Consider the following 21178-nt stretch of genomic DNA (forward strand, 5'->3'; position numbering starts at 1 on the left):
AGTGGAAAAGGAGCTAGTGTGTAATAGTTCACTCCCGAAATTGTACACTAAAATTGATCAACAAAATTTGACTATTACAGATGGTATTTTAAAATTATCTTTTTTGTTTTCTAATCTCCATGTCTTTACCCTCCCTCCCTCTCCAACACCCTTCACAACTCTAACAGATCTCTGTATTGCTTTAATTTTAGCCCTCTTTCTAAATTCCAGATTTAACTATGAGCTGCCGAGGCCCAAACTCTGGAATTTGCTTTGTAAATATTTCCATTTCTTTGTCCTTTTTTCCCCTTAAAATCTACTTTTGGTCACGTGCCCTGGCATCCCCTCATTGGGCTCAGTGATAGTTTTTGTAGATAACCCCAAGTGGCCAGTTTTCTCCCCTTTCTCCACCCCCCCCCCCCCATCTCAGTAAAAGTTGTTGTAATACTCCCGGCTGGGAGATACAGGTTAGCATCTTCTGTTCTGTGTACACTGCTAATCTCCAGCACTCTCTCCCCAATGTCAGTTTTCAACTATTTGGAATTTGGAATTTTGCCTTAACTTTGAACCCTGCTCTGCCAGATTCCTGGAACACATTTTGGCTTCAGCTGAACCTAATTATGTTGTGTTTTAACTATTTGTTGGCCGCTGCAGATGCTTTTCATGATTACTGAGTGTTCAAGAACACACACACTATGATTCACAGCTCTGTCCAGCTGTCAAATACCTATTCAACCATTCTAGTTTGCTTCACCTGGAATAATTTGGATTGGCTGCCTCTCCTTCCTATTGTCTGTGCAAGATCGAGGATAAAACAAATCAAACCACATTGGAACATTCATCTGGATGTAGCAGTCTTGGATTTCGCAGCAGTTGGCTGAAGTCAGGTAATCAGTTTTACATTAGAAGTGCATTTTATATACCTGTGCAGCGACAGCCAGTAGCAGCAAGGCTTTCCGTGCATCTGCACATTTGGACTTAAGCACAGCAAAACCCCAGAATTCAAGCAACCGGCAAAAAAAAACCATGGAGGAAATGAAATACATTAAAATTTAAATAAAAGTTTAAAATTGTAAGAGTAAACGTTCTCTGAAGTAACACATAAATCTTTGGTGAAGATGGTTGCAAATATTCAGCCAGTGGAGAGCTTTGGTTGGACTTTGCTTGTAGCAGCTGTTCGAATAAAGTTGTGTGAAACAGTAATGGTGTCGCCCAGGATGAAGAGCTGGTTGATGCCGCTCACCATTACGGTGACTCCCTTAGTGTCTCCTTATCCCTGCTTATCCTTATCTCCTTATCCTGGTCAGAGGCTTTATCTGTAAACTTGGGGGGGGGGGGGGTGTTTAATTATCTATAATGTGTTATTGTTTGTCTTTTGGGCAGCTCCGTGGAGGGGGAGGAACCTGCAGATGCAGCGATGGTTAAATGTTTTCAAAGAATGTGACTGAAAATAAAGTAAAATGCTTAAAGGTTTATATATTCATGAAAGTGAAGTTTGTTCAGTGTAAGTACAGTGTAGTATTTCTGTCTTTTAAACTGTTGATTCTTTATGCAGGTGTATTAGTTAGACATTGTAAGAGTAAGTATCAAGCAACTGGAAAATGTATTTATCTGGTATCTACCAATCCCCATCAGTGCCAGATACCTGGGGTTTTTCAGTCTATGACCATAAACTTTCATTAGCCAGAGAAGAGATGGAATTGGTGCAGAGTTTGTGGTAGAAGACAGAGGGTTCACATTTCCTAATCTTTAAGCGGTCATATAAGGATCTGTGATGCAAGAAATTGGACAACACATGTGTAGACTGTCTTGGAGGTGGTATGGAGGAGGTTCACCAGGTTGATTCCAGAGATGAGGGGGTTGGCCTATGAGGAGAGATTGAGTCGTCTGGGACTGTACTTGTTGGAATTTAGAAAAATGAGAGGGATCTTGTAGAAATGTATAAAATTATGAAAGACATAGATTATATAGGATAGATAAGTAAATTGTTTCCATTGGTGGGAGAGACCAGATCTAAGGGACATTGCCTCAAGATCCAGGGGAGTAGATTTAGGATGGAGATGAGGAGGAACTGCTCTGCCAGAGGGAGATGAATCTGTGGAATTTGCTGCCCACTGAAGCAGTGGAGGCGACCTCAGTAACTGCATTTAAGACAAGGTTGGATAAATTTTTACATCGCAGGGGAATTGAAGGATCTTGGGAAAAGGTAGGTAGGTGGAGATGAGCCTGTCATCAGATCAGCCATGATCTCATTGAATGGCGGAGCAGGTTCAATGAGCTGGATGGCCGACTCCTGCTCCTATTTCTTACGTTTTTAAATCTAGAATAAAATGCAATTTGTTGGAGGATCTTAGTGAGTCAAGCAGTTTTAGAGGGGAAAAAAGAAAATGTTACTGCTTTGGATCAGAACCCTTCATCAAGTCTTTGCTCCTGATGCTGCTTGAGTTCCTGAGTTCCTCCAGCAAATTGCGTTTTTCACAATATAGACTTTTACTGCATTGTTGGAAAGTGAAATGAAACAAAGTAGGAAACTTTGTGGTTTATTGTGGTGGGATAAATAGGTCCCTGAATGATCCTGCAGTTTTGTGCTGATCTTGAATTTGTGCACATGGAGAACAGGTAGTCGTGTTGACAGCCCATTTTACTGTGCATGTAGAGAACAGGTAGTCGAGTTGGCAGCCCATTTTATTGTGCACGTGGAGAACAGGTAGTCAAGTTGGCAGCCCATTTTATTGTGCACGTGGAGAACAGGTAGTCGAGTTGGCAGCCCATTTTACATCTCTGTCTGTTTTTATTTTCATTGACCAGAACTGGCTGCTGATCTATAAAGAGTTGATTCCCAATCCTGGTCAATACTAACCTATTTATGGGATTATGGGGTTTGACAGGCTAGCATTTATTATCCAAGTGAAACACGAAAGTCTGCAGACCCTGTGATTGCAGTAAAAACCCAGAAGTGCTGAGGAACTCAGCAGGTCTCACAGCATCCGTAGGAGGCAAAGATACATAACTTGCCTTTTGGGGATGACCCCTTCCACAAGGTCTTATACCTTGAAGAAGGCCTCAAGCCCAAAACGTTGGTAATATATCTTCACCTCCTATGGACACTGCAAGACTGCAGAGTTCCTCCATCAATTATTTCGCAAACTCATCTGTAAGGAGCCTCCGATAAAGCAGCACGTTTCATGCAAATGTATGGCCATGTTATAATGAACATTGAAATTACTTATATCCCACAAGTTAGTGCTGATATCCATTTATTTCCTGAGAAATACTTTTAATTGATATACATATTTATTGTATGTCATTACTGAAAGGACGTCTTCTTCTACCAATCTTTGCATTGATCCTGAAAGTGACGAGATGAGGAGGATTTAATCCCTTGTCATGTGACCATGACAACTAGCTTTGGCAGGGTGATAGACTGCCATGTCCAATTTTCTCAAAATGACTATTCCTCCAGAGTTGTTATACACACTGTATGTTTCAGATCATACAGTATGTCTTAAAGAAATACACACTTTTGTTACTTCCAGGACAAAGTACATCTTGCTGTCGAAGAATAAATCAAGCTACACTCTAAGGTGAATACTCAACCCCTTGTTTCTTCATGCCCTTTAACCCACTACCAGACATGAGACATTCAAGTGCAAGTTTATTATTATGATACAATTATAAAGTACAACTGGACAAAACAGCATTGTTCAGTCCTCGGTGTAAAAACATACAAGCACATAAAAAGACACAGCACACAGATTTGCAAGGGATTTATATGGAGAAAAATAAATATAAATAAATATTGTTAAATAAATAGTAGATTCTCAGAGGGTTTGTATGAGCAGTTCCTTTGGTTGATCAGCGTTCTCACTGCCCTTGGGAAGAAGCTGATCCTCAGCCTGGTGGTGCTGGCTCTGATCCTCCTGGATCTCTTTCCCAATGGGAGCAGCTGAAAAATGCTGTGTGTGGAAGGGGTCCTCAATGATTTTGAGCCCTCTTCAAACAACGATCCCAGTAGCTCACATCAATGGGGAGGAGGGAGACTCTGCCACTCTTATGGTCCTGTGGATTGACCTCTGATCCATTTCTCGGCAGCAGCTGTGTCACACTGTGATGCTCTCAATAGAGCTCCTATAGAAGGTTGACAGGATGGTATTCGGTAGCTTTATTAAAGAAAAAGTAATCTTTTCATGTCCACAGAACATTTTAAAGTCCTTCACAATCAATCGATAAATTTTAAAGTGTAGTCTCGAAAGCATGACAATAGGTTCCACCAATTTACACCACAGTTGTTGGTATTGATTGGCAAGGAAAACTCTCTGCTCTTTCTCTATTTTACCATGATGTATTTTTAATACAGTTTTAACGCATCAACTGAAAGCTTTAATCCTTGATTCTAATGAAGCCTTTGGGCAGTATTGAGGAGTCGATATTTACTGCGGGTGGCACGGTTAGCATAGCAGATAGCGCGCCTTTACAGCGCCAGCAATTGTGACCAAGGTTTGACTCCGGTGCTGTCTGTAAGGAGTTTGTACATTCTTCCCGCGTCTGTGTGGGTTTCCCCCGGGGGCTCCGGTTTCCTCCCACCATTCGAAGTGCACTGGGGGTGTAGATTAATTGGGTGTAAATTGGGTGGCATAGGCTCGTGTGCTGAAATGGCTTGTTACCTTTGTGCATGTCTAAATTTAAAAAAGATTAATCTGCATTGTTTAAGAAAAACAATATGCTGTCATTTCATGATATTGCGTTGGGAGCATTCTGTGCATAAAACGATTGTTCAGTTTCCAACAATGACTGATCTTTAACAAGTAAAACCCGTGTTTTCTGGAATTCAAACAACTGGCCAAAAAAACTGATGAAAATAAATAGGTTAAAAATACAGAAATTTACAATTGCCGCACCTCGCCGTTCGTTCGTCAATCATGCAATCTTAAGCAGCTGGAAAATACGCTCATCTGGCATCAACTAATCCCCAGAGTGGCCGGATACCAGGGGTTTTCCTGAACGTCAAACATTCAGGAGTCATGGAATGTACTGGGAGCGTGGAAGATGCTGCAGGAATGCAAGCCTTTATAGAAATGGTGCGAAACATCGTTTTTGCTTGCTTTGGCAACCTGTCTCAGTTCCCAATCCAGGAACATTTTGATATTTTTCTATTTGCCCAGCCATTGACTTTGAAAGATCTCCAGATAAAAAAGATGGGATATTTGAGTAAGTAAGTCTTAAAGCAATTCTACATGTCCTTGATCAGACCAGACCCTGCAATATGATCTCCAATTCTGGACCTTGTACCCAAGAAAGGAAGTCTTTTTTTGGTCGGGGAAATTCACTAGATTGCTTCCATTGATGGCTTGTTTGCCAAACAAGAGAATGAATAAACAAGGGATTGACCAGAGTTTAGAACAATAAGATCTGTCATTGAAACTTACAAAATCCTTGCAAGACTCAACAGGTCGATTGAGGAACAGAAGACCAGGAGTCAGACTCAGAGTAAGTCTGTTCGTGACTGAGATGGGAAGAAATTTCTCCCTCAGCTCTGTCCCTCCCTTCCCTGTCTCCTTTCGCACTGTCATAATAAATTATCACCTCTCCCCATTGTGGCAGGCTGCACCAAAGGAAAACACAGACACAATGCTGTTTGGAGCAACACAGCTTTATCCCACTCACATAAAGATAGTTGGCTACTTGCAGCAGTGATCCCGGGGAGAGAGAAAGAGAGCACACGGTCAGGGCCTCAGCTTTATATCATGGGCCCTCTAGGCCCACCCGGTGGTCGGATGTCATTAGGCCGGGTGCCGTGTCTCTAGGCCACATGTTGGCCGAGTGATGTACCGCAGCATATTATCACACCCATATCATGTCCAATTAACACCTCCCCCAGCCGGCACCATTTGAATTCTTTGTGCTTCTGGCTCATTCTGCTTATTCCTTGAAGAAGGCCTCAGGCCCAAAACATCAGTGATATCTCTTTGCTTTTTATGGAAGCTGCAAGACTAGCTGAGTTCCTCCAGCACTTTGGTGTGCTTTTACTACATTCACAGCATCTGCAGACCTCTGTGATGCACTAAGAAATTTCTCAATGAAGAGGGTAGTGAATTTTTGGAATTGCCTTTTCACAGGACCACAGATACTCAGTTGCTGAGTTGGTTCAAATCAAATATCTAAAAGATTTTGGATATTGTGTGTGAAAGGATATGGAGATAATACAGGAAAATTGGCTGAGGCAGAAGATCTGACCTTGATGAATGACAGAGCACATACGAAGAGCAGGATGGCTTCCCCCTGGTTATAGTTTTCACCAGTAAGAGTTTTATGCTCTTACTATGCTGACCTTTAGGAATCTAGAACCAAAATCAGCCCTCTTCGAGGTTTATTTCTGTACATCTTTAGGCAGAATTATATTTTAGTCATTCATTTAAAATCAATTCCTGTTTGACTAAACTCATGGAAACCAAATTACTTGTTAGTCATCCGTTCCAACTTTCAATGAAAGGCCAAACTTATTTCATTCAATTTCACAAGAATCCAGTCAGTATATCTGTCAGCTCACATCCACAGCTAAAAATACAAGGAAAATGCAGTTATTGAAAGCTCGTATTACACAGGGATAGTCTGCCTGAATAATTGAGCAGAATATATTCCAATTGTCTCATTGTGGAATTCTTCTCTGTAGTTAAATGAAACAAATGGGGTCATACATAAATACTACTAACAATCGAGTTACAGTGAAAATCCTTGTACTTAGTTTTGGAAATTTAAAAAAATAATTTGGGTCATGAATTGAGAGGGTTGTCTGGACTGTTACACATGTATCCATGAGTATATGAGCCCATGTCTGCCTCTGAGTATAATCAAGAACTCCGTTCTAATAATTGTGACAGTCTGTTAGTGCGTCATTGGTTATATGATTGATATGAAGGACAACACAATTTTTCAACAGGTTTGAACATAGAACATTACAGCACAGTACAGGCTCATTGGCCCTCAATGTTGAGCTGACCCATATATAACTACCAAAAAACAAAATACTAAACCCTCCCTACCTTGAAACCCTCTATTTTTCTTTTATCCATGAATCTGTTTCAGAGTCTTAAATGCCCCTAATGTTTCAGCCTCCACCACCAACACGGGCAAGGCATTCCAGGCACCCACATCTCTTTAAAGAAAAAATTAACCCTGATATCTCCCCTAAACTTCCCTCCCTTCACTTTGTACAGATGTCCTCTTGTGTTTGCTATTCCTGCCTTGGAAAAAAAAATGCTGGCTGTCTACCTCTCAGAATTTTGTGCCTCTCAGAATTTTGTAGACCTTGTTTGCTTCCAGAAAAAATTTGGGGATTATGATAGACAACTTAAAGTTGAACACAAAGATAATTTCAGATTTGCTGTGTCACATAGGAAGTTGGAGAAACATTAAATTGAAGTTTATTGAATTTAGCATGTTTGATCGCATAATGACACCGACACATTGCGTTGGTTCAACTGACCTAAAAATGTTTTGCCACTGATTTCATTTGTACTCAGCATCTGATGCCTCTCATGTCAGTGTCCAACAATAGTTGGCCAGCGTTAATGGATTCTAATTGCTCTGATACCACTTTTCCATGGTCACAATGTCGTGGTGAAACCTTTCACCGTGTTCGTCACTGACAACACCAAGATCAGAGGGGAAGAAGGTCCAAGTGAGAATTCATAAAATGAATTTTCAATGAACATGTTGCACTTCGTGGTTTTTTTAAGCTTGAAGTAGACTTAAAATATGACAACAAATCACAATAATAGATTATATCTAAAAAAAACAGTGCATGATAGGAAATTTCTAAGGTGATTTTCTTGATCAGCAGTCTAAAATCCATAAAATATACCCAAAAGTGTTCAGGAAGCATGTTATGAGATATGGTTGCGAGATGGAGAAAATTTTTCTCTCCAACATGGGATGGATGAGAAGTAAACAATCTAAACAAACTCTACGCTCCACCACTTTATCTGAAAGGCAGGTGTCCAAATCACTCTTCAGAGGTCAGTAATGTCAAAGTTTTTCCAAGGTGGATTTCACCATCTTATCAAATGGGGAGGGAAGGGATGGATCTATGAGAGGTGTTCCTTCATTGTGTGTAAGCTCTATGAGGCAGGAATTCTCCCTAGACCCATCAAGCTTACTAGAAAAGGTTTGGAGCCCAGTGATCAACCATCCCACCACCTCATAATGAATGCATTCTTCATGATATCTAATTCAACATCCCTGCACATTCATTGATAACGTATCTGATGCTTTCATGAATACGAGACAGCAGAACCTATCAACATGTTTGTGGGTTTCCCATCTCAAAATTCTACACCCTATCCAATCCATCACAAGTGGCATCGCGAGGTTTGGTGTAACCCCTTCCCCTGCCCCGTGGACCTCCTTCCATACCAGATCATCCAGAATCCTTAATTGTTTTTGCTCTAAGGCTACTGGTAAATTATAATTACTTAATATAATGGCAATAATAGAGAGATAAACAACTACCGAAATTAGCCCATGGCAGCAATGAAAACAACAGCGTATGCTTGTAGCACTGGCAGATGAAACCATGTGATTCAAAGCGATGTTGTCATTGGGTAATAATGACAGCTCTGAACAGAACACATTGGAAGGATCATAAAGTAAATGCACATCGAGTTTTAGCCTTGTAGGTATATTGATACATGTGAGCTGGGCTTATGAAAAATGTTTTTGTTGTTATAACTAACTACAGGGATATTTTTATTTTTAAAAAATACATTTTTGATGAAACACTGCATGAAAATAACTTTTAGACGATCATTTTGGTGTCGATCCGCACCCCCCACCCCCAGTGACCCCAGTGTTGATCACTCATTTCCCCTCACCCCCATCTTATGCATTCCTAGTTCAGAGGAGATGTTAAAGGTAGTTATCTTGTGCACAAGCATTGTGAGAATCTCTGGGATATTGAAGGTGGCAGAAAAGGAATGTGATTCAGATCATTTGGGTGGACGAAATCCCATGAGGTCGGCTAAATGAAACCTGATTCCCTCAACAATGGACAGTAAAATTCCCATTATCCGGCATCCAATCAACTGAAAACTCACAAATACTGGCAACAATTATTGAGAAATCAATAAATAAATGACATTTTTAAAAGAATAAATAAAGTTTTAAATAAAAATGTAAATAAAAGTTGAAAATTGTGGAAGTAAATATTCTCCGAAACAACATGACCCTTTGGTGAAGATGGGAGCAAATGCTGAGCCAGCGGAGTGCCCCGGTCATGCCCCAGTCCACAGCAGGTGTTTTTTTTTTAAACTTTATTTAAGATTTTATAACATGAATAACATATAGGATTGCATTAAAAAAAATTAAGAATAAAATAATAAAATTACAATACAGTATCAGTAATCTAAATAAACTATACCCTCCCCAATAATTATTACACATTAATAACCCAACTCAAATTAGTCCAACCCCCCCTTTCCCCCCAAAATAAAGAGTGGAATTAATAGTTAATAATATATGTGAGAAAAAAAACCCACTTACAAAAAAAAACCAAAAACATAACCGATTAAAATGCTAACAAAAAGAAAAGTAATTAATACTAAGATATCAGACTTAGAAAACATATTTAAATCAAACTTAAATGCATATATTTAACAAATGGAGTTAAGATGAAACATATATTTAACTCAAACTTAATATAAAAAATTAGTAAAGTTAGTAACATTATCTATCAAAAATTCTTAAACAATAATTAATTCTTAAAAAAAATTGTAGCATGGAAAAAAAAGATGGAAAAAAAAACTTTCTCTTGAGATAAACCTTCACCAAATATCAACTAACTTCACATCTATCATCATATTAGTCACATAAACCACCATCTTAAAACAAAATTCAAACCTCATTAAGCATTGTACAATTCAATTTTAGTACTCTTCCACCATTTTTCCCTTTTACTCTTGTATAGTTATCCAATAAAAGCTCCAATACCACATTTAAATATCCCCAATCATTAAGTTAAAATTCAGATATCCAAATAATAAAAACACATCTACAACGAAATCTATATCTTCAACAAATGGAGCATAAACCACAAACAAAATTCAAACCTCATTAAGAATTGTACAATTCAATTTATAACTTTCACCATTATTCCCTTCGTTCTACACCTAAAATAGCAAAATAATATACACCAGAATTACCACTCCTTTCACCTTAAAGTTAAAGAAAAAATATTTTTAAAAAACTTATCCATCCCATTCACATTTAAATTTCAAATATTCCTTATCTACTGAATAAACTTTACAAAAAAAAACCACATCAATTTTTAGTTTTTTAAACAATCAAATACTTTCTTATGCTTTTTTTTATTATTTAAACAAAAAAAACCCCTTCACTCTTTAATCTAATAATACAAAAAAAAAAGAAAAAAAATGGGTAGGAGGTTAAAAATACCCTCTCCCGTCTAAACCGCGCAATGCGGTAACTCCCAAAAAAAAATGGGTGTGAGATAACTCACACGTAGCAGATGACTTTCAGGAAATAGTGCCTATCCAGTTCTCTCCCCCAACTCTCACTTCATCTTAAACTAACATCATCATTATTTAATATCCCTTTTTTTTAAAAAAAAACATTAGAAAAAAAAAAGGACAACTCTTCTTTTAATCAGCTCCAACTGCCAAGTCACCATTACAACCATTCCTTCTTGGAGCACGGCTCTTTTCTTCCATCTCTTGTCTCATTAGAGATCGCGGGGGACTATGTCTCTGTTGAAACTGAGTAATTGGCAGCTCTTGAGCAAATGCTATAGCTTCCTTTGGAGAATCAAAGAACTTTGGTTGGCAACCATCTTGGAAAACCTTCAAAACAGCTGGATATCTAAAGGTTGTCTTGTAACCTTTCATCCACAACAACTCTTTAGCAGGATTGAATTCCCGTCGTTGGAACATAACTTCTTGACTCAAATCCGCATAGAAGAAAACTCGATTATTTTGAATCATCAAGGGTGATTTTCTCTGTTGTGCATTTCTAATAGCCACTCGTAAAATTATTTCTCTGTCGTAATAATTCAAGCAACGAACCAAAACAGGTCGTGGACTTTGACCTGAAATAGATCTTCTACGCAAGGCTCTGTGAGCACGTTCCAGTATTATACCTTCCTGGAAATGTTCTTGACCCAGCACCTGCGGAATCCATTCAGTAAAAATTTTTCTTGAGTCTGGTCCCTCCATACCTTCCGGCAAACCAATAATCTTTATATTGTTCCGTCTGGATTGGTTTTCCAAATAATCAATCTTTTTCACCAAATTTTTATTTTGAGTTCGACCATTTTGGTCACATCAAATACTTGATCCCGTATTTCGTCTATATCTTCTTCACACGAATTAAATTTATCTCTCACTTCAAGCTTAAAAGCTCCAAACTCAGCCATCTGTTGAGAATGTATTTTCACCAGAATATTAAACCTAGTACCAAATTCAGTCATAATCTTGGATAATCCCTGCATTGTATAAGATAATTTAGATTCAAAATTCACAAAAATCTTTTCAAATGGAAGAGATTTTGGCTCAACAGATTCCTGCTTCTTCTGCATAACCAAAGGATCTTCTGTTCCTTCCTTCATTCTGGTTGCCTTCCTTATAGTATGACTGCGTGTGGAAACCCCAGCCACAGCCTCTCCAGCAATGACTGGAGGACCTGGCTGGGGTTTTCCCCAGTCCATAATGTATTAAGTTCTCCTAGTACATCAAGTTGTATAGGTTCTTCTATCTCAAAAGATGCAGTTTGTAGCGCCACTCTACAGTTGACAAATGCCTTTGAGTAACTCTTTGTTCTAAAGGCAGTTTGGTGCCCTCTTTAGGGGGCTCTACTGATGTAACATAGAGCTCTACATCCGAACACTGTACCTCTCTCCTGGGATCCATTTCACGCTGAGTCCCGGTGTCTTTCCTGTAGGTAGGCTCCAAAATTTGAACTTTTGGAAAATGTAGTTTTTTGATGATCTGTTGTCATTTTTTTTTTGCTCTTTTCCACCAATTGTACCATCATAAGTTAAATTAACAGCACTGAAATTATCTAAACTTTTAAAGAATTTTAACGGGCATTTCTAGACAAAACAGTAAGATAGAGTCAGGAGAGAACTGGAAGGCACGTCTGATCCTTACGCCATCTTGCCACGCCCCTCACACACAGCAGCTGTTCGAACAAAGTTTCAAAAAAGTTGTGTTTGAAAAAAACGGCGACGCCCAGGACAAAGAGCGGGCCGACGCCGCTGGGGTGTCTCTCACAAAATGTCTCCCTATCCCTGCCGAGTAAGTGTTTATCTTCATTAGTGTTGGGTATATTAGTAACTTGGGGGAGGGGGTTAATTATGACGGTGGCACAGTTAGTGCAAAGCTGTTACAGCCCAGTGACCAGGGTTCAATTTTAGATTTTTTTTTCCAAATTACATTTTGCACTGTCCTTTGTCTTTTAAAATGTGAATTCTGAATGCAGGGTTATTAGATAGGCATTGTAAGAATGTCTCTCAGTCAACTGGAAAATTCACATATCCAGCATCCGCAATCCCCGTGGGTGCTGGGTAATGTTTTTTTTACTGTATTGAGTTAATTGCTGAGAAGAATTTGTTCTTGAAGCAGTCAACCTCTGGAAATATTTACTAGAACAGATGGTCAGTAAAAATTCCCAGGGTAGAAACTTGTCTTTAATCACTGGTGCTTAGTGTTCACCATAGGACAGCCACCCACTACTCAGCAGAATATTTGTTTAGCTCTCAAATGACATAAAAATATGCCCTAGTTTTCTCAGTGGAAATATAAAAAGTATCAGGAATAACCTTTTCCATCATAGGTCATAAATGACATATTGTAATTGTAACGAGCCGTGGGAAAGGATGGTCTTCTTGATTTTGCTTCATTCCCCTAGGAAGGCAAACTAATGACTTAGTCTGTCTAAATTGCAAAGTCCTGCTCATCCCAGGACAAAGGGTGATTCAGGAATTGGTGGCTAGTGACAATGTTGGATGGTTGACTGGATGGGCAAAGCTAAACAGGTCGTTCTCTGTATTAATCATTCCTACAGATTCTGCAGCAAACTAGTGTTAATGATCTTCACTGGGTTCTACTATAGTTGGTCTTCAGCATTGTGTTCTCAAGATCCAGGCAGCCCAGGCTGCTCCTTTTTCTTATGGTCAACACTGGAAGCTTCTTTTACTGACCTTCGCTGAAGTCCATTTCTGAATAAGTATATATTTTTCCAAACACAATCCAGAAGCTGCCCTTTTGTTATTTCGACTTTTAGTTAAAGGGTCAACTTCCATGATGAGGACGCAATCTGAATTCATCCCTCTCCTTGGTAGGTCATTAGTGGTGAAGTATTCCACACTTCTTTTAAATAGTCTGCCTTTTTAATACGTTTACCACTTATCTCAAAGACAGGGTGAATCACTCAGCAGTGGATGAGTTATAATGGCATGAAAGCAGCTGAAGTGAGTGTCAGTGAAGGAACTGGGTTTTGTGCAATAAGGAGATTGAAAGAATACAGAGGATTGTGTAGGAAGGGTATATGAACCAGGATAAAAATAGCCAATGCCATGGCCCTGATAAAACATTGCTTTGACATTCAGAATTTATAGCCGAAAGCGATGTCATCCGGACGAACAGATCTGTACTGATGACAATACTGAACACAAGCCTCCACCCACACAGCTCATTTCACCATGTCCATCTATCCTCCAACTTATTTCTCGCTGAAATAATGGACCACAATTCTCTTTCAATGTATCTCTGCTAATCTCAACTATCCCATGTATGAGCAAACCACACTCTAAACATTCTCAGGTTAAACAGTTTCACCAGAATTTTTAAATTAGATTTTTTATGTCTATTTAATGATTGTTCTGGATGTTTCTCATGTCAAAATATCTATCCCATCAAATGCCTATCTTCTGTCAGTTACTGTTTATTGAGGAGGGGTAAAAAAGCAAAAGTCTGGTCGTTCAATAATGATTGTGATAAACTCTCAGTTCTGGTACCATCCATGCAAATAGATTTTGTGCCTTCTCCAGTGAGTTTACATCCTGCTTGGAATCTAGAGAGAATTGTATGTTGTTCTGTAAATGGTTTAACCAAGGATTTCTGTGTGAATTTGTAACTTGGGTGGTTTAATTTTAACTCTAGTGTTTGATTTGAACTCTGATGGCCTTTTTAACGGATGTGCCTGCGTCTCTTGGTGGGTGAGGTTGTGCTCCAGGATTTCATGCCTTTCCTATTCTGCTCAGATTCTATAATTTGGTTTCACATTTCTTCCACTGAGATGGGTTTGTTCTTATTGTCATGCCTCATTTCTCAATTATAGGGAACAACAACATCAGTTTTCACTTTATGATACCTCACACCTGCAGCAAGTACAAGAATTGAATTTCGTCCTGGCCCAGTGTTCTTCATACACTGGAGTAGTATTTCCCAATAAGGAGAGCAGGGACCACTTGAACACCATTGGTTGTTTAGAAGTTAAAGCTGTCTCCACTCTCTCAGAATAACAGGCCTTTCCTCACCATCTTTTGTCTTCCCTTTATTGTAACCGTTGTCAGGAGGGCCATTCCTGTCGAGAGACACATACTCTGAAAGTGTGCTTATGTAAAATATGCATGACGCACACTTTCCTTTCCAGGCTAATTCATAACTTTTTGTCTTTTTAGTAAGATTTAGTCTGGCTTTCCAGTGATGACTAACAGCAGGAAGGACTCCCTTGAGTCTTGTAGTGGGCAAGATGGAAATTTGTTATGAAGAACTGATTTATAATTTAAGTAGATATACAACCTAAAGAACTGCTCCACCATTAGAATCAACCAATTTGTTTTTAAAAGGCTCCTCCAGGGCTCAATTTCTCTTCTCTATTAACAAATATATGATTTAACATCATGTCAGATGCTCATTTTCCAAATGCCTTGAGAGTAGGGAAAAAGATAATTGCCTCTTTAAATGTATGCATATAAATGTTAACCTCAAAAATGAGAGGTAGAAATCACATTAAACCATTTGATCAGTAAAACAAACTAATTATTGCCTCTGTCCAGGAGGAAGACTCCTGCTCTCATTCTCCGAAGATCAAGGCCTCTCCAAACGTTGACTTTTTCATTCCATGATTTCCTTCTCCAAATGTTAGCCATCCTTTTGTACACTTGGTCCTATGACATTTCTTTTTCATGATACCAAAAAGGTGACACTCCCAAATTAATCGTTACCAACAGCATAGGCTTGAACTTTGTCCCTGAGTCTGTCGTTTATTTACTGCCTATCTTCTACCAATGGTTCTAACACAAGTAATTTATGTACTGTGTCTTGAAAATGAATGGCAATTTTTAAAATTGAGTTTTGTAGACCATATTTTGATCAGGAACTCTCTTCAGTCAGATTAATTTAAAACGCAATCTTATCAACCTGGGTTAGGAAAGGGGGATTTATTTGTTTGTTCCAGTATATTGAAATCAGCATTTTTTAACCAAAAATAGACTTTATTCCCAATAAATTATTTACATAAGAAGAACTTTTCAGAGTCTGTTCCCACCTTTAGTTTCACGTCCATACATTTCCGTCACTGCATTGTTAACGTTCAATTCTAATTACACCATTGCTACCACTTCTCCCACCTCTGTTGTTTGAGGAACTTCCCCTCAGTCTCAGCCCCTCAGTGCCTGAGGATTCTAGACTTTGGTCCTTCCCCACAGTGACTTCGCTTTGGCTGTGTCAAGCCTCAATGTGTCCCTCAGCACATAGCCCTGCAGCATTCCCTCACTGACATCTCAGTGCGCTGAAAGATCAACAGGTTCCGGGCAGACCAAAATGTGTCCTTCACTGAATTGATGGTCTTCCAGCAGTTCTGGATGTCTGACTCTGTGGGTGCCCCCTGGGAACAGCCCATAGATCAGAGAGTCCTCTGACATGCTGCTGCTGGGGATGAACTGTGATGAGGACCTTCTCCACGCACTCTTAGCAAAGCTGTGCATTCAGCACAGAGGTGAGTGACAGTCTGCACTCCACCACAGTCATCTTGGCGACAACATACATGGGTCATGTTGTGGGGCAATTGTCCTCCACTCAGAGTTACGCTGCCAATCATGACTTTGACTCTGTTGAACCCAGCAAACTAATGACCCTTTTTGGAGATACGATCTTTGCAAGCACCCCAATTTGAAAGCATTTAAAGTGAGCATTTGGGTTACTTAAGGAGTTCAATTGATAACAATCTTTCCATGACCAATGAGGGGCGGGCGGCATGGTGAGTGCTCTGCTGTTACAGTGCCAGCTATTGGGACCAGGGTTCGAACCCCTCACTGTCTGTGAGGAGTTTGTACCTTCTTCCCACGTCCGCGTGGATTTCCCTGGGGGTCTCCAGTTTCCTCCCACCGTTCAAAACATGCCAGAGGTTGTAGGTCAATTGGATGTAATTGAGCGCCACGGGCTCGAGGGCCGAAAGGCCCTGTTACCGTGCTGTATGTCGAAACTTAAAAGTTTAAACAAAGCATTTTTACTGCTCTATATCCAATTTTATGTAAATAAAAATGTATAGATTAAATTTCCTGAAATGGCTATTCTAATTCTGTTGATGTTCTCTTTTGGTAGCAACTGTCATCAGGAAACATTAAATCAGGAACAGATTTAAACTCGTTATCTGCCAGTTTTCAAAGTGATTCATAAAGTGAGTCAATTCCACAAAGTGCAGTCACGGGGGATGGAAATTTTAGTTTTGATTATGGACGTAGATGGCACAAGCAAGGTCTCCAGAGCGGAGTGGTTTGAGATAATACTTTCCAAGATCAAGATTCCAGTTATTGTCCTGTAAGCAAAATACGGTCTTTCCTTTTAAAGAGGCTCTATTGATGCGGCATCACAATCAGTTCAAAAACGAGACGCAAAAAGAGTCCCTTCAGAGGCTTTGAATGTCTGTGGATCCTGCCGCACCCTCCAAGGCCGTTTGCCTTCTGTAATTTTGTCACTCTGTTGCCTCCATTTATTCTTTAGGCACCTGAACAATGTTTGCTTTTCACTTTTGGATCTTCTCAATTTGGATAATAGGTTAAGGATGTGTTAATTGTGTAGTATAAGATAATATGAATGTAACTGTACAATGGATTAGGACTTTTGTTACTTGAATGAAGATCTACCGGGACCAAGGCCTGAAGAGGGCGCACAAAATCTGTGAACCGGTGCGGACTCGAAAGGCCAACATGGCCTGTTTCCGCTCTGTAAATGGTTATATGGAGGCACTATTTGAAAGTGTAGTTACTTGGCACATTAAGAAAAGAGTGTTGTCAGAATGGCAAATTTCCCTTCCTTGCGCCGATGGGCAATAGTGAACCAGTTGTAACACTTCAGAAGGCTACCAGTGATGGTTGCTAGACTTTTTAAAATGATCTTCAAGCCCCAGCAGCTGTGGTTGGATTTGAATTTGTGTTTCTGGCAACTGACAATAACCTGACCCAATGGTACTCCATCTTTTTCCCCCACTCACATACCACCTAAGTAATTCCTTACTAACCACAGAGCCATTGATGCACTGTGGTTAGTAAAGGATTAATTAGATGGTATGTGAGTGGGGGAAAAAGGTTGAGAACCTCTGAACCACTGTTCTCCTCCAGCTGACTTGTAGGACAGAAGGAGAGACAGAATTGGACAGTCTACTACTTCAAGGTAATTAGAGTAATTTGATAGACTAGCTCGACAATCAGTTATCCTTGACTCACGACACGTGACCAATCCCTATGACTGTTGCCCCTTTGGCTGGTGGCCCCCATTTGCTCTGGCTATTTGACTGATAGTCTTTTATTAATGACACAAAACTGACAGCTTTTAATGAATGTCCCCTCCCCTGTTGTCCCCTTTGTTGATGGCCCAATTCTCATGCCCCCTTGGCTGATGCCCTTTGAATGATGGCCCTTAAACATCAGCACATGATTGAAAAGCACCCCACCTCTAGTGGCTTGACTGAAAACTCATTTACTGACAGCTCCCTGTCTGATGAGCCTGAGTGCAGGCCATTTACTGATGGTCCTCTGTCCAATGGCCTAAAACCAATAGCTCTTAATTATGCTGATGGCCCATCGCCTTCACCAATGGCTTCAAACAAATAGTCTCTTGACTGATGCACCTTGCTCCTCCCTTAGCTCTGGGTCTTTGGCCAATAGTTCCTTAAGGAAATTCTGATTTAGAGAACATCCTTACTTTTTATCTCTTCTGAAATGTTATTCTCACAATCCTAACTGAGTTTTTTGAGAAGGTTGAAAAAGGAAAGTGATGAGGGGAGGGTGGTAGATGTGGTCTATATAGATTTTAGCAAGGCATTTAACAAGATCTCCCATGAGAGACTCGTTCAAAAAGTCATAAGGCATGGGATCCAAGGAACTTTGGCCGTGTGGATTAAAAATTGGCTTGCCTGCAGAAAGCAGAGAGGACTGGTGGACGGAAGTTTTCTTCCTGGATGTTAGAGACTAGTGGAGTTCTGCAAGGATCTGTTCTGGGACCCATGCTCATTGTGATATTTATAAATCAGTTTGACGAAGACGTGGAAGGATGGGTCAATAAGTTTGCAGATGATACAAAGGTTGGAGGAATTGTGAATGGAGGTAAAGTTTGTTTTGGGTTACAAAAGGATATAGACAGGATCCAGAGTTGGGTGGAAAAGTGGCAGATGGGTTTCAATTTGGATTAGTGTGAGGTAATGCATTTTGGAAGGACAAACCAGAAGGCTGAGTCCAGGGTTAATGGAGAATTATGTAACAGTGTGGAAGAACAGAGGGACTTTGGGGTCATATAACCACTTACTGCACAGAAGGCCAGTTAGGCCCTACTAGTCCATGCCGTAGCAAATCCCCACCCTCCTAGTCCCACTGACCAGCACCCGGACCATACCCCTCTAGTCCCCTCCTATCCATGTAACGATCCAGTCTTTCCTTAAATGTAACCAATGATCCCGCCTCGACCACGTCTGCCGGAAGCTCATTCCACATCCCCACCACCCTCTGCGTAAAGAAATTTCCCCTCATGTTCCCCTTATAATTTTCCCCCTTCAATCTTAAACCATGTCCTCTAGTTTGAATCTCCCCCTTTCTTAATTGAAAAAGCCTATCCACATTTACTCTGTCTGTCCCTTTTAAAATCTTAAACACCTCTATCAACTCCCCTCTCAATCTTCTACACTCCAGAGAAAAAAGCCCCAGTCTGCACAACCTTTCCCTGTAACTCAGACCCTGAAATCCTGTCAACATTCTCGTGAACCTTCTCTGCACTCTCTCTATTTTGTTTACATCTTTCCTATAATTTGGTGACCAAAACTGTACACAGTACTCCAAATTTGGCCTCACCAATGCCTTGTACAATTTCATCATAACCTCCCTACTCTTGAATTCAATACTCCGATTTATGAAGGCCAACATTCCAAATGCCTTCTTCACCACACCATCTACCTGAGTATCAGCCTTGAGGGTACTATTTACCATAACTCCTAAATCCCTTTGTTGCTCTGCACTCCTCAATTGTCTACCATTCAATGTATATGACCTATTTAAATTTGCCTTTCCAAAATGCAGCACCTCACATTTCTCTGTATTAAATTCCATCAACCATTTCTCAGCCCACACCTCCAGCCTTCCTAAATCACCTTTTAATCTACGGTAATCTACCTCACTGTCCACAACACCACCAATCTTTGTGTCATCCGCAAACTTGCTTATCCAATTTTCTACCCCTACATCATAACAAATAATAGTGGACCCAGGACCGAACCCTGAGGAACTCCACTAGTCACCATCCAAATGCTTACATCCCTCAAGAAGTACAAAATATCTGTAGAAGGGAATTTTACGTGTACTATTGGTATAATTTTTGTATTCAGTATTATTTTTGTACACAGTATGAGTTATGATTTATTTGTTTAATTATAATAGAATTTGATGTCCTGAACAAAACAAATTGTGTAATAATTATGATTCTGTTTCTAATTTACAATTGATAGGTGACATGTACATGATATGATTTGATTTATGTTAACATTAACCTTGTGTAAAAAGGATTTTTGTTAAACTCAATAAAAATACTTTGAAAAGAAAGGCTGCATCGCAGATTGGTAGGATATGGGTTGCTGAGCCAAAGAGAAGGTCAGAGGAGTTTATCTGGGTGGTGTTTGGGGAGTTGAAGATTGCAAAGTTGTGTCTAGTTAATAATAAAAAGAAAGTCGACTTCAGGGTGTGGCTGAAAGAAATGCGTGAGTGTATTCTTTATTTGTTTGTAAGCTGTGGTAAATCAGACCCGTTACAACTTCATTCGGGGGGACTGAGTTAAAAAGTTCAGACATCATGTTGCAACTCTACAAATCTCTGGTGAGACCACACGTAGAGTATTGTGTTCAGTTCTGGTCGCCTCATTGCAGGAAGGATGTGGAAGACATGGAGAGAGTGCAGAGGAGATTTACAAAGATGTTGCCTGGATTGGGAAACAAGTCCCAATAGAGGTCTACAAGATTCTGAGAGGCATAAATCAGGTGGACAGCCAGCGCCTTATCCCCAGGTCAGGAATAGCAAACAGTAGAGGACATCTGTACAAAGTAAAGTGAGGGCAGTTTAGGGGAGACTTTAGGGTAAGTTTTTTTTTACACAGAGAGATGTAGGTGCCTGGAATGCCTTGCCGGGGTGGTGGTGGAGGCTGAAACATTAGGGGCATTTAAGAGACTCTGAGACAGGTGCATGGATGAAAGAAAAATATTATGAGTTAGGGAGGGTTTAGTATATTTTTTTTTGAGGTAATATATTGCTCAGCTTTAACATTGAGGGCCAAAGGGCCTGTACTGTAATGTTTTATCTCCAAACCAGTTGAAAAATTGTGTGTCCTTCATATCAATCATATAACCAATGACGCACTAACAGACTGTCACAATTATTAGTACGGAGTTCTTGATTATACTCAGTCAGAGTATACTCATGGATACATGTATAACATGTCCTGACAGCTCTCTCAATTCATGACCTGAATAATTTCAAGAATAGCCAAAGATTTCTACTGTAACGAGGTTGTTGGTAGTATTTATGTGTGTCCCCACTTGTTTTATTTCACCACAGAGAAGAATCCCTCAATGAGATAATTGGGATATATTCTGCTCAATTATCCCTGTGTAATATGAACTTTCAATAACTGCATTTTCCTTGTATTTTTCG

General features: G+C 39.8%; 1 protein-coding gene across 1 annotated transcript in view; it reads left to right on the forward strand.

Annotated features, from left to right (window-relative positions):
- Positions 1-742: 742 nt before the first annotated feature.
- LOC138745843 (chondroitin sulfate proteoglycan 4-like) overlaps positions 743-21178 on the forward strand; it is a gene marked incomplete at its 5' end in the record, with an annotated part of 85636 nt that continues 65200 nt past the window's right edge. The window contains one exon of the mRNA XM_069903225.1: positions 743-866. Within this exon, the coding sequence (XP_069759326.1) occupies positions 743-866 (124 nt within the window). The remainder of the gene's footprint in view (positions 867-21178) is intronic.

Source organism: Narcine bancroftii, chromosome 11 (genome assembly GCF_036971445.1).
Source record: "Narcine bancroftii isolate sNarBan1 chromosome 11, sNarBan1.hap1, whole genome shotgun sequence".
In the NCBI taxonomy this organism is placed as follows: Eukaryota; Metazoa; Chordata; class Chondrichthyes; order Torpediniformes; family Narcinidae; genus Narcine; species Narcine bancroftii.